The sequence below is a fragment of the Lycorma delicatula genome, chromosome 10 (assembly GCF_047948215.1).
Source record: "Lycorma delicatula isolate Av1 chromosome 10, ASM4794821v1, whole genome shotgun sequence".
In the NCBI taxonomy this organism is placed as follows: domain Eukaryota; kingdom Metazoa; phylum Arthropoda; class Insecta; order Hemiptera; family Fulgoridae; genus Lycorma; species Lycorma delicatula.
The window spans coordinates 53,294,260-53,309,600 of NC_134464.1; the positions used below are offsets into that span (position 1 = coordinate 53,294,260).

Sequence of the window (15,341 nt, forward strand, 5' to 3'; positions counted from 1 at the left end):
GAGTGAGAGACTTCAGTACCACAAACTCTGTGCGAGATGGGTTCCCAAGATGCTGTCCGATCGTCACAAAACAATGAGAATGGACGCCTCCCTAACGTTTCTCCAGCGCTACCACAATGAAGGAGAAGATTTTTTGAACAAAATTGTCACATGGGACGAGACTTGGGTCCATTTTGAAACTGAAGAAACAAAAGAACAATCCAAACAGTTCATGCATTCTCATTCTCCCAGTAAACCAAAGAAATTCAGGCGAACCTTCTCCAACAGAAAGTGTATGGCTACTGTGTTCTGGGACCGGAATGGAGTTCTCTTGGTGGAATTCATGGAACGTGGCACGACCATCACTGCAGCATCATACTGCGTGACTCTTCAATATCTACGAAGGGAAATTCAGAATAAGCGGAGATGAATGCTGTCATCAGGCATTGTCTTTCTCCATGACAATGCTTGGCCGCACACTGCAGCTGTAACAAAGAAGCTCTTGCAGCGTTTTCGTTGGGAAGTGTTTGATCACCCACCATACAGCCCGGACTTGGCTCAATCTGATTTTCACCTCTTTGCTCACATGAAACGCTGGGTAGGAGGACAACATTTTGGCACAGACATCGAGCTGCAGATGTCAATCTGTGATCTTTGTGAGCAACACTTTTTCAGCACCCATCATGCACCAATTTACAATAGCCTAGAGTGTCAGTCACAATTCCCAAAAATGTTGCTTTTAAAACTTCAGTAAATTCTAGATTTCAGATTTTTTGTCTTATTTCTGCCCACAGAAATCTTATTAATTATTTTAATAAATTAATTACTTTGTGAGATAATAATACGACAGAGTATGTCTTGTTCACATTCAGACTAAATAGGTAGAGATATAATTTTCTTAACATTTGGCACTGTTGGTATTGATAATTTGTATGTATAAACAATACATTTCCACTTACCAGCAACTTTTTTTTAATGTATTATCCAAGCGCTTTCAGAGTCATTTCTCCATCATCAGGGATTATTTAAAACTATGAATTTGTATCCCTACATATAGTGTATAACATCCGTACATAGGATGTTTACAACTGTTATCTATACAGATATCATCTAGATAATAGTCATAAACATCCTACTGACATGACGTTTTATTTTACTTAACGTATAAATTATTTTAATTATTGACAAACGACCTATGAAAATAACAATTTTAATTATAACCATACATATAACACTATATGCACGGATACAAATTCATAGTTTTAAATAATCCCTGATGATGGAGAAATGACTCTGAAAGTGCTTGGATGAATACATAAAAAAAAATGTAGAAGTGGAAATATATTGTTTATACAAAAGGTAGAGATATAGCTGTTAATTCAACCACTATTACTAAAGTACATCAATTATATCAAATATAAATATATCAAAACAGAATTCAAATCTATCTTAAAATAATACTTGGGTACACAAACTACCCTAACTGAAATTTTTTATTTATTTAGTTTTATATATATTTCTGTCATTGCATGGTTCTCTGAGTGCAAACAGTACAAACTCAAAGATAACACAGAATTGTGTAGACCAAAGGAATATACGATATTTAATAATTTCTTAAATTGAAATGCTATTTAAAAATAACGATTATCTTAGTGTTTAGTAGTAATTGTATGTTTTAATCATTTTGAAGGGCATTTTAATTGCAATGAGTTTTATATATAGGTCATTTAACCTATTAAATTATCAGTAAATTATGATTAGCTGCATTAAATCTGTAAAGAAAAAAAAGGTGTTTACAAATAAAAAAAAGAGGTTTAAGAATTTATTTAAAAGTCAGATTGTGGCTATAATGCTTTTAAAATTTTCTGTTTTTATACAGTTCAAAAACTGATTTGACATCAATGACATAATAAATACATCCCAATGATTTTAATGTGTAATAAACATTACTTTTAAAGTGTTATAAAACTGACTGCCCTTGCAAAGTAGATGTAACGGTGTGTAGTAAAGCATAAAGGGACTACTATGAGTAAAAATTTATACAAAAACTGAGTTGTAATGCTATTGCTTGGTAATGATACTGGTTTAATCTTTAATTGATTTAACTGATTGAAGTTGATTTTTAATTTTTCTATCATATTTTATTTGCCAACTGAAACATGATTATTTTCTAAAAATTATTATAATTAAATAAACAGGTAAATGATTAAGTGACCAATTCAGCTTAAAAGATTTGTAATTTTATTTTTAAATTACAGGTTAACACAAATATTTCATTTCCTCTTACATGAGTGACACAATCTTGATTTTCCTTGCTCTGACTTTTGTTAATTAAAAATGAATTTTTTTTGTAATAAAGAACAGATTATTCTCTTCGGACAGACAGTACATATTATGAAACAAAATGGTCTCACTAGGTGTAAAATTATAGTTGGATTTGTTGAACTGTTAAATAAACAATAATTAAAATCTGCTTTCTCTATTAACCATGAATCAGAGCAAAAAACATATCTGTTCTAACAATTTATGAGAAATGTTGATGATACATTTAAAAAATTACTAACATTATAAAATTAAGTAAATATGCTTGAAAAACTAATTTCAATAACTAAATTTAAATTAATAAAATACAAATAACATTTCCTATAAAAATATCTTTAAAAGATTGTTTGAGATACGATTAATAAAATAAGAAATAAATATGTATATCCTTGGAACTGTTGTTGAACAGTGTTAAAACAGTGAAGTCAGGTAAGATTAACAGGTTCAATAACTAACTTTCTGATCACAACTGATCCGCAACAACAATTAAAACTAAGGTCTGTCAACAGATAATATTGATAAATAATTATTAAACATATTATGTGTGACATAAAACACTTCAATAAAACAAAATAAAATACATACAAGACATTTAAATGAATAACTGGAAAAATGTTTTTATTTCTTATTTGCTTATAAAAATTTTATATAAGAACATGCAATCATAAAGAAATAATCACAAATTCAAACACCTCTTTTCTTTTTAAAAATAAAAGCATTTTTAAATAAAAAATTTCTTTGAAATAAGCAATAAACCAAAAACCCTTGAAAAATTATATTATTTATTTCATCTTTGCAATGTATTTTAATAAAATTACAAATTAATAAATACTATCTACATTTAATTTTTGGTGGTCTTCTCATTATCCCCAAAAATGAATTTTTCATCTTGAATCTTATGTAAGTGTTCAGAATACACAAAATATTTTCTTGAAGCTAATGAAAAATGAATGAAATGAAAAGTAAAAAATAAATATCTGTATCTCATGAATAAAACTGAGGATACACAATTGTCCAAGAATATATATATATATATGTGTGTGTGTGTACACATGCGCACGCACAAGAATGAAAATTATGTAAAATTACTGAACTGTTATATATGTTATAACTTAATGGAAAGAGCCTCAAAATGTGCTTGCATAGTTTATTAAAAATCTTTACAGATGTAGTGAAACTGCAATCTAATTTCTTTTTCAGAGCATGTATTCTCTACTCAGATCAAATTGTAATTTCTAACTTTATTGTAGAATAACAATATTTATTTTAGTAACAAGGAGGGCCAAACTTTGACTAGTGAAAGTCAAGTCAGGTACATGCGTTTAATTAATTTGAATACGACAAACATCCTTGTGGATTTAACTTTCACCTAATTCATCAAACAGAAAAATAAATTTTTTTTCTCATCAGTAATCATATAAAAATCTATTTAACAACCCAACTTACTCTGTAGGCTTTATAAAGAGCCTGGAAATATCCATTTAACCATCCTGACCCCTGTAGAAGAAGACACTCACCCACCTAGTGATGATCCTGGTCGCCACACCACCCCTTCCATTCCTAGTCCTGATGGGCTTTACTAGAAGTTATCTTTTAGACCATCCAAACCTGATAACACAACACATCAGTTTGGCCTCTATCAGGATGCTGCTACTGATATAAATGCTTAGCAGACATTTCCATCAGTATATTTACACAACTCACTATTGCCTTCGTATGGCCAACCACGACCACTTTTGATTCTAAGTTATGTACTTACACTTACACTTTTGAGGATTGTAAGTTATGTCTTACAACTTACAATCCTCAACTATCAAATTAACCAATTCACAGAAGCATGATCCTAGTGTCTTTCTTTAACACCAAAAGTTTCACATAAAAACTCTTCCTATATCTAACTTCAATTAAGACTATGCATTCAGATCATTACTTGAGTCTTTAAACACCAAAAATACTATCATCATACTAACAAAACAAGTGTTGATTGCAATGATAATTTTGTCCTACAATACAATTTACTTAAAATCTTCAGATTTACTTAAAAATCAAGAAACAAATTCACAAATTTAATAAGCCTCTAATGAAAACATCCCCTATCTCTCCCTCTGCTCTGGTTCACACTCGGAAGCAAGATCTTTGCCTAGACCCTCCCACACCACAGCTCCAGCACAGAGTTCTTCACACATCCATCCTCATGTTAACACCGAATACCTCAGCTAACCAGGGCTTGATGCCAAAACACGTATGTTGGTGAAATAAGCATTCAGGTGGTCCCTAGCCACTTAGGTTGCTATTCTATCATACATCTATAACAGCATCAGACTCCCTTAGCTATTTTTTACAGGGCTAAGAATCTTTTCCACAGGAAGCCAGTGCCAGATCAAAACCAAAATTGATCCTCGCAAGCCTTCTAGTTACTTTGGTACATTCAGCTTTGTACCTTTGACATATAAAACATGATGCATGTCAATAATGGGCCTACACAATGAATACAAGCTTGATTTAATCAAACCAATATGGTCAACCTACTTTGAAAAGTACCATGTCCAGAAAAGAACTGTGTAATATGGTGACTGTAGGAAATCCACCTAAATACCTGCATACTTCTCACATAAAAAAAATACCATGCATCTAACAGCCATCAGACAACTCAGTCTACCTGACTTGCCATAAATGGAAACCTTGGTCATCAATTTTTTTATGTACCGAGGTAAGTTAGCCTACCTTCTTGGCATCATAATGTAATTGGCGCTCAGTTGCAAGGATATCAATGGGCTTAATACCAAAAATAACGCCTCTCGAGAGACAGTCTATAGGCAACAATTATAGATAACAATAGAAGCTGGGCTCTCAACAAAATATTCCTATAACATCTGTACCTCATTCAATGAGCCCAATGGCACAGCATACAACATTATAGCTTTGCATACACCCTTAAATAGTACCCACATGGTTTTGAAATAATTCCCCAATTAAGGTGAACTGCCCTCCAAACATCGAAGAAAGCAGAACAAGCCTTTTTGGCAGCATATTGAATGTGCTCCCTGAATCAAAGATAACTAGATACTCCTGCAGCGGGACATACCAATTCAATGACCTACCACTGATACATGAGGTTGTTGTGTTAACAACTAGCCTGCCCTTGAGCAACATCATTGTTTTCTATGGGCTAAACACTATCTTATGTTGCAAAATCCACAACTAAAGTATCTTGCAAGCCTGGACTGCCCTGAATTCAATCTCATCCCTCAAATCTCCTTTAATTAGAAAAAGCACCAATCAGGCGTCCTAAAACACTATCCTGCGGGCAGAACAATCTTCAGATAGCATTTTCCCTACTTCCGAGACACAGTCTCAAAGAACAACATCTCAATTACTGAAATAACTATATAAAACATTCAGCTCATTCTGTGCACAATCTGTAGTTGAAATAGGGCAGAAGGCAACCACAAATTATTAAAAAATTATAAGTCAAAAAAATATCCAAGACATACTCAGACTCACTAGAAGAAACAATGTTTATAACCTTAAGAATAGCATCTTCTGTGTGCCCCCTTTTTTTCTTTTGCCTCCAGAATCACCGTAAGGTATTACTACAGAGGATGAAGAAGAAGATATGTATGAATGTAAATGAAGTGTAGTCATGTACACTCTCAGGTCGACCACTCCTGAGATGTCTGATTAATTAAAATCCAACCACCAGTATCCATGATCTAGTAGTATTCAAATCCATATAAAAGTAACTGCCTTTACTAGGATTTGATCCTCAGAACTCTCGACTGCGTATCAGCTGATTTTCAATGAGTTCACTACTAGACCAACCAGTGGGCTTCTGTGCCCCTGCATGGGTGAAAATCATAACTCATCATTCATCAACTTATGTGAATATTTTGTAGAAGCAAACAGCTGTCTGTATTTCTAAATAATGGTTAAATATCCTGCAGACATTCACACAGCTGGACTGCAGCCTCTCTAAATTCAATCCCTTGGCATGGTGAAATGACTCCAGATTAATCCAATCAGTTTTGAACATTGAAAAAATATTTTTAATTTTTTTTTCTGGGTGCACAGCAGTGTCATTACGTAACATAATTATACAATTTTTAAGCAACCATAATAAGTAACCACAACAGACACAAATTGTTTCCAGAAATAGTACAGCCATTCTCAAGATTTATAAACATACTACAATATAGCAGTCCAAAGCAGCAAGTTCTTTCCTGCTGCCTTCTTCACTAATCTCTTTCATAAGTTTGTTGATCCCAATTAAACCCAAAATATACTCATTTTATAAGCGATCAATTCACTCTTTTTAACACAAGGACTAGCTGCAATCAAAATAATTATAATTACAAATAAATATTCTTATATTAATGTGTTACTTTGCAAGATTATTACTTAAGTTGTAAGAAAGAACCGCTTGTAAAAAAAAAAGCTGTTTATATTCATTACAGCTATACAAATTACATTAGTCACAAAAATAATAGGGTCAGATAGTGCAAAGCAGCAAATAAATGTATTCCTTTCTGTTACAAAGCAATATATTATTTACACTAGCATTACACAACAGAATAAAAATAGGATGATTTAATTAAAGACAAAATTATTTATACTGGAAAAACCAATAAGATATCTTCTATTGCACAAAATAATATGATTAGGTTTCACATACAAATACCGACCATATTTAATATTTTTAAATGCTACAAAATTAAATGAAAAGTAGATAAATTTTTTATTTATATTTTCCTGTACAGGAGGAAATCAGAAATGAAGAATCTTTTGCACCAATATATAAATTGTAATAATTCTAATTTATAGAACTACAATGACAAGTAATATAAATAAAAATACACATGTACAATTCTCAATAAGAAGATAAACACAATAAATTTTCTATACAGATATTAATAACACAAGGGCATAATGGATTTGTTCTATTTCTTCCCATTCAGGTCCATTATGGCAGCAGGATTTCATGAATGAACAACATGACATTCTGTGTTAGTTCAATGATAGCAATGTTAAGAACTCTATCATGATTATTTTTTATTTTTTTTCAATAAATAACAGAATTCCTTGTTTTAATATGTATGAATGTGTATTTATGAGTAAAAAGTAATAACATTTCCCATTACTCATATAATTTTCAAAAATTTCAATTTATTAATAGTAAATTTTGTAAAAATAAGAACAAAAAGTAATTTCAATCAAACAGCAACAAATCAATATCATTTTTTCTAAAAAAAAACATGAATGTGCCAGAAAAAAAGGATTAATTATGCTTAATTTGTTTACAGATTCTACAGACTTATACTAATTCAAAGGTTTAGAACCTTATAGAGAATTAAAATATACCATACAATGCTATAATTAGCAACAAAAAATGTTTCATTCCAATAACCATTGATGTAATAAATGAACACAAATTAAATAAATGTTAAGTAAAGAATAGACACATTCTTGATCGACTTTATGTAAAAGCAAAATGTCAAAAGCACATGCACATTGATCAGAGTACAAATTTTAATAAACTGCTTTTTGTAAACCCTGAACTTAAGAGAAATTGAACAAAATTTCATTTGGTGGCGAGGGGTCTGTGTATATGCAACAGGCAGTGGAAATTGCAGTTATTATATAAAAAATCAACTAAAAAGAAATAGAGGCTATAATAAGACCTGTTTTTTAATTGTGTTTTAAAAATCCTTTTTTTTTTTAAAAAAGAGGTTGTTTCACTTAGAGGCTATATTTCTCAATACAGCCTCTCAGTCACATTTTTGCCAGTGAATTCTAATAATAGATACAAAAAATATATCCAGGTTCTACTGATTATGGGATGATGCAAGCTCCTAAACAAAAGAGACAATGCCGTCTAAGAAGCATTAAGAACCTGAATATTAAGCAGCCAAACAAATCTATTAAAGCTACAGCTGCTTCTACATTTTAATTACTTAAATAATAATAATAATAATATTAACCTACTTTAATTAATTTGTAATTCTACTTTTCTTATATGTAAAAATAAAACATCAATGGGAAAACTAAAACACCAAACTCTTTTTTTATAGCTTAACATTAATTAGTTACTAAAAGGCTTATTAATGTGGTAAGCAATAAGAAAGCTTTTTTTGAAAACATTTGAATTACTGTCAATTAAAGAATAAACTGAACAATGGTAATTATTATAAAGAAAATTGAATAAGCTTCAAAATCTTCTCTTGAGGGGTTTAACTGCTCCAATTAATGTGAATTTACCATGAAATTTAAACACACAATCGATATAAATTTATAAAGGAAACAGTAAGAATTTTACTTATCCTAATTAATTACTAGTAACCAAGATATTTAATAAAAAAATAGAAACATGAAACATTACTAGTACAAGGTATGTACTTAGTGATCACTTACAGCTGTGTACATAATGAAATGATACTTTCAATTAAAACAAAATGTTTATGTAATAGAAGGTGTATAATATGCTTGGGTACAAAAAAAATGCAATTTGTAAAAACACAATGTAGGATTATGAAACAAGGTACAATAATTTTAAATAAAAATATCATATTAAATTACAATTATACCAGTAATGTTAAAAATGTAAATTATATGACTAAAAATTTTAAATAGAAATATAATTGCACTAATAGGCATTTATTCTTTATAACTTAATACCTAAAATTTAGCAATTAAAAAATATCTCAAGTCATTACTCTACAGATTTAAACTGCATTTAATCTGTAAACTCTAAGAGTTCAAACAATAAAGACATCAAGAAACTGAACTTCTTAAATAACATTAAAGTTAAAACATGTATTTATTAGTTATATATATTGTCCATAAATTTTGAAAACAAGAAACTTACTTTAAAATTTAAATTAATTACTTAATCATTAAGTTCAAAAGATAAGTTTCAAATCACATTCAGCGATTGAAGAAGATGTGCGTGATTGGCTTTATCATACTTTTAAAATAATAGAGTGCTTCGAGAAACCTAATTTGAAAATTCAAAATGAACTTAATAAACAATAATTCTACAGACCCAAATATTTTATAAAAATTGCTAGCAGCATTTCGAGGCTAAACATGCAGACATTATGGAAAAAATAATAATCAACACAGAAAACACAAAAACTACAGTTATAAGCTTTATATAACAAAATCAACTGTAATAAAATATGACAATGACAAGAGACTGATTTCTACTAAATAATTCACTCAACTTTTTTATTTTCTAAAAGTATCAATAAAGTTAGAAGAGGCAATGGCAATCTAATGCCTACAGAAAATTCTGTTCTTCTGAAAGAACTTCATCTGTGTGTAGAGTATCATAATTTGTTTTATGGATCTAACTGCAAGTAATGTAATTACTTTTAAATTAAAATAAGTTTACAGAGACAAAATTGATTGGATATATACTAATGACAAAAAATTTTAATTGTTAAATAATTAAACTGTTAACAAATGGACTACATGATGCTCTTATAACTGCTCTGGCTACTATTCACAATACTCGCTTCCAAACATTCTGAATAATTATTTAGAAAGAAGACATGCATTCGAAGTCAATAATCTTGGCATATATTGTTCTTTTCACCACGCTGATAATAAATATACAAAAAAGTGTAGCTTTATTGCAGTTTTTGACTTAGGGGGTTAGCGAGAGTAGTGTGTTAGGTTATATTGATAACGTATGAAGTTCAGTACATGAAATCATTAGTTGCTTAACCTTAACTAACAAGTAATTAACTATTAGATAATAATAACTATTACAATTATTACTAATTAATTACTAATTTTAATGAAATTTGTGACAATCTCAGTTACTGATGGATTGTAATGAAAAATTACCACGAATAAATTACAAAGTTGTACAATATCATTAAACATAACCAAACACTCGCTAAGCTTGTCTAATTTAAAATGTATGGTAGAGTGACTTTTTTTATATATTAACAATCAGTTCGGTGAAAACAAAAACATATGCCAAGTTTATTGACATGAATGTACGTCATCTTTCTAAATAATTATCACATCCTGTTATGTGAAGCTGGTCTATTGAAAAATGTGATGAAAATTGATATCTGAATATTTACAGGATAGTAAACAATTTGAAAAATTTTTTTACAATATTGTTGGAGAGTTTAAGCACAGTTTTTTTTCTAAAATAACAACTTGATTACTCCAATTAGATTTATTCACAGTTACGCTAAAAAAAACAGTAAAATTCAATAAATTTATTATCTTATTACTCTCAGCAAATAATAAGAAACTTATTCACAATTTTCATACTTGGAATAGATTTATTTTCAAATTTGTTCTTTAAGTGATAAGTTATTAGATGAAAAATATTAAATCATATTAACTAGTCTTTCTCAATATAAATTTTTCAGATATAAATCATATCACTCATATATAAAAGTGATCACATATATCACATATTTAGTACTGTGCCATAGTGTTATCGGCATACATAACTGGTTTTGAATGCTGACTGACTGGTAAGCCAAATAAAAAACAAACAAGAGGTCCCAAAATGGAACCTTGTAGAATTTCCTCCTTTTGTGTATATTGACTGGAATGACATACAAGTCTACTTTGCCTTTTATTAGATAATAAGAAAGCAGTTCTTTAAAAGCTTCATCCATAAATCCAAAAACTTAATTTTTCTAGAATACAATGGTTCCATACCAAGGCCTTCACCAGATCACAAAACATTCTTGTAACAAATGAAAGCCACTAATGGCTCAGTGTGAAGTTAATTTAAAGACAGTTCTTACAGTTGTATTTGATCTCCTGAAAATAGACTTATCTGCACAAAGGATAATGCTGTCTTCAAAGCCTTCATTAAAAATATTTTATTATATATGTATGATAAATAATAGATGCTATTGGTCTACAATTATTCAGTTCTATAAAATCACCCTTTTTAGAGATTGAATGAAATTAATGTATTTTATACTATGAAATACAGCACTATTAAAGGGAGGATTAATAATAGATTAGTGTTAATCCACTTAAATACCCCAAAGGCAGGAATTATTATAAACTGAGGCAGTGTACATCACGTTGGCCAAGTGACATAAGTTTAATTTAGCCTAAAGTTTTCTTAAACTCTGTTTTACTAATTCCTCAAAAATAGTAAAATAAAAATTATATTTCAGAAATGAAATCAATTTTTTGTTAAATAAATCAAAGAAGACAGACTGAAAATTTATTGCTTTCATGTACAACATGGTAAGCATAACACCTTTCATGTACAGCAAAACAGTAATTCTAATTCTACAACAAAATAACATAACTGAAAAACAGAAAAATCAATCTGCACAATATATAAAAATGATGCCTCAGTAATAAAATGCTTTTTAATTAACATACTGATCGCTATGTGCCAACCTCCATTTTTTCTACTAATTATGGATTTAATCAGAAACCATAAGTCATAGATTTTGTCAACTATGAAGGGTACTCAACACACATAAGTTTATACTAAAACATTATTCATTATTCTGGTTGTTTGAGACTTTACAATCTTATGAGCCAAGTAAATTAATATTCCTAAATTACATTGCAGGATATTATTCAATTAATTCTCTGCATAACATTCAACTTTCAGCTAATTATTTTTTTATTCATCAATTTATTTCTGAATGTACTTTTTGTTCAGATTATGTTTTCAATGAGTTTTTTTTAATAGTTTCTACAAGTAACATGATGAAAAAATCATACTGAAGAGCTCATTATAATAAGACATTTAGCACAAGTTACCCGTTCACACTTATAGACATGGTATATTATAATGCAGAAAAAAATTGTAAACACACCTTGGAACAGAAATGTTGAACAATGTCACTCAGCAACTAACAGTAGTACAAGTTTCTAACAAAGAAAGTTATTGCGTCACTTTTAAAACAACAAAATACTGAAGATTATAGTACAAACCATTATAACATGTACTGGCAAACAAATCTCAGATTGGACAAACTGAACGTATACTCACCCACAGGTACACAGAACACATGCACGCTCTATTCACAACAAAATCAAATTTTGCTGATAACCTCAGAGAACAGGATACAACATGTAAATTTCTAACAGAATATAAAACAAATTTCACAAACACATTTGAAACATACAAAATTTACACACACTGAATTTAAATAAAAAATTAGTAAATGGACAAAAAAAAATTAGAATGGTTATATTATTCAAGCACATACTTAAGTTTCCTAACATCTTTACAATGTTGCTACCAAAATTCTACTGACACTATCACAATTAAGCTTCAAAAAGTCTTTGGATAAAAAAGTATTAATCAAAACAACAGTTCTACCAGAAACTCTATTGAAGATAATAATTACTTCAAGGTGCCTTTAAGTGTTAACAATCTGTAATTATTATAAATTCCTATTAAAAAAAATAATAATAACAAAATATAAGACAATGGAAAACAATGCGGGCACAGGCACTTAAAGAGTGAGATTTTCATGCATGGCAGAAGGGCTTGTAAAATGTTCTACTCCATTAGTCATTACATAAATCTATTATAACCAATATTAAATTAACATCATAATTAAAAAAACGTTCGATAAGTTCAAATTTTTTTTTCTAAAAAGCAAACGTTAAACTTCTGCCTTCAACTTTCATTACAAATAAAAGTATGATAAACAAAGAAAAATTCTCATTAACTAATATAAATCCTATACTTTACATTAATATAAAAACCAAAACTATGATTGAAAGTTAAGTTGTTTTGTTATATTATAGACTTTTTTTTACATTAACAAATTTTTTTATTGTTATGAAATTATTACATTATGATCTTTATTCATACAACGTTAACGTTTAATAATACTATTTAACGTATAATAATAGATGGCAATAACCCGAAATCTTATATTTATATTACAAAGTTAAGCAATCGCCAACAGTCTACAACCACGACGAAAAGTAACAAAGTTCAATCACTACAATAAAAATATATAGCACGCTTTGATGTCTGACGTAAAAAATAGTAACATTATTTATGAATATAACATTTTTTTCTATACAATATCTTTAACTGTTTGAAAATAAAATTAATTTCCGTCAAATATTCTTGGTTTGAAGTCACAATTTATAAAATTAAAAGGCAACCAAACATTTTATTTTGATCTTATTACAATAAAAAAATACACACGCAACTAATTGTTTGAATATTACTTCTTAACGTAATTTCTTATCAAAATTCAATCATATGATAATAACCTCGAGTACTTGCTAACCTCAAGAAGTCTTACCTTTGTAAAATCTTAATGCTAATCGGTAAAGTTCTTTTAAAGGAAATCCCCATTTCAATGCAGATTCATCTTCATCATTACTTATACCATTTTCTAGAGATTTATTTACTTTACAAACATCGTTAATACTTAAATGACTAAAATTGCTTTCTAACTTGTACGGGTCAACATCCCTCTCCGATGCCATTTTTGTTGAATTTGTGGTGAATTATTTGACAACTAGTAGAGTTTTTCAGGTTCACCAACAGAAATTTTACACAAAGTAAATGTTACAACTTCAAATTGAATCTTTTTAATTGTTCATTTCTACTAAAAGATCAGGTACGGAAAATTATTCATGAATTATAAAATTCTAATACTTAATAAGCTGGACTTTTATTTCGAACTTTCTATTGTTTAATTATTATCTTTTTATCAATATTTCTTTAATAAAATCCACTATTCTGATTTAATATTCAACCCGCGAAAATTAACTACGTGTATTTAAATCAAACCCAATCGATAAAAAAGTTTATGCCTACATTTCGCTAATATAGTACCAGTTGAATTGTTAGGAGTTGTTTAGCATTGATCAAAAATTCTAAACACCGTTTTTTGGATGTAATTAACGATACTAAGTTTTTTTCTTGAACTTCATGATGAAGAATAATTGAGGACTGTGCCGAAGAACGGCAATTTTGCAAAACAGTAGTTCTGAGATAAATACGTTTGAAAATTCTTCATTAGCAAAGTTTATATTCATAATTTATTAAACAGAATGAAAACAGTAATTACCATTCTTTACTTTTTAATGAATCATTTAAGTAAAGTGTAAATTTTATTCTGGGTGTAAAATTATTAATATATATAAGTTAATATAAAAATGTTCAAATTTATCGTGATAACATTTATTCAACACACGCTCTTGAAAAGGTATTATATACATGGAAGTACAAATATATGATATGTTTTGAAAATAACCACACAACTTGTGAAACATTAAACATTCAACTAGTGAAACATTAAATCCATTTTTATCAAACTAGGCTTTCCTAGTATTTTTGTTTCAATTAACCCCACATCTCAGGAATGGTTGACCTGAGACTACAAGACTACACTTCATTTAGATTCATACATATCATCCTCATTAATACTCTGAAGTAATACTTTACGGTGGTTCTGGAGGCTAAACAGATGCTTTCCCCATTTGCTTCTAAAAATGGGGACTAGTGACTTTAATTAATTATATAATAATTTATATCAATACCAATGGGCTATGATTAATAATAAAATTAATTTAGAGAATTTGTCATTAATTTTACTTTCTTTTACTACCATGCCCACATATTTACCATTCATTTCAGTTGGAAAGTGAGCAAAATGTTTTTTTATTACACGGAATGATATCAGAACTCCCGAATAACCAAGATGTACAACAATAACCCATTTAAATATTTTATTACACAATATTGTTGAATTTTCCATTCAGCCTTGTTAGTAGTAGGTTTCTTGAACAAAAAGGATTCAAGCATGCTGGTCCACTTTTTTAAAATGTCTCTTGCTTGAACAACTTCAAATGAAGTGGGATTCTTGCAACACTCAAGGAGTTTTACATATTGTTCACTAGTTTGAATGACTTCCTTTTTCTTTGTACTTGTAGAATACATGCCGAAGCTTCGATTGCATACACAATATAAATGTCTCCTTACTGGGTATATGTGCTCTATTTTGACAAATAAAATTTTTGATAGCCAAGCTAAAAATTTTGACACTTTCACATTTTTA

The 15,341-nt window shown here is 29.2% G+C and overlaps 2 protein-coding genes across 2 annotated transcripts in view; both read right to left on the minus strand.

Moving 5' to 3' along the window:
* The window catches only part of LOC142330970 (Golgi resident protein GCP60), a 61,348-nt gene extending 47,568 nt beyond the window's left edge, over positions 1-13,780 (minus strand). Inside the window, exon 1 of the mRNA XM_075376453.1 lies at positions 13,578-13,780. Coding sequence (XP_075232568.1) covers positions 13,578-13,764 — 187 coding nt within the window. The 5' untranslated portion in view covers positions 13,765-13,780. The remainder of the gene's footprint in view (positions 1-13,577) is intronic.
* LOC142331457 (putative methylmalonate-semialdehyde/malonate-semialdehyde dehydrogenase [acylating], mitochondrial) overlaps positions 1-15,341 on the minus strand; it is a 247,944-nt gene that overhangs the window by 125,741 nt on the left and 106,862 nt on the right. The gene's annotated exons all lie outside the window — the stretch shown is intronic.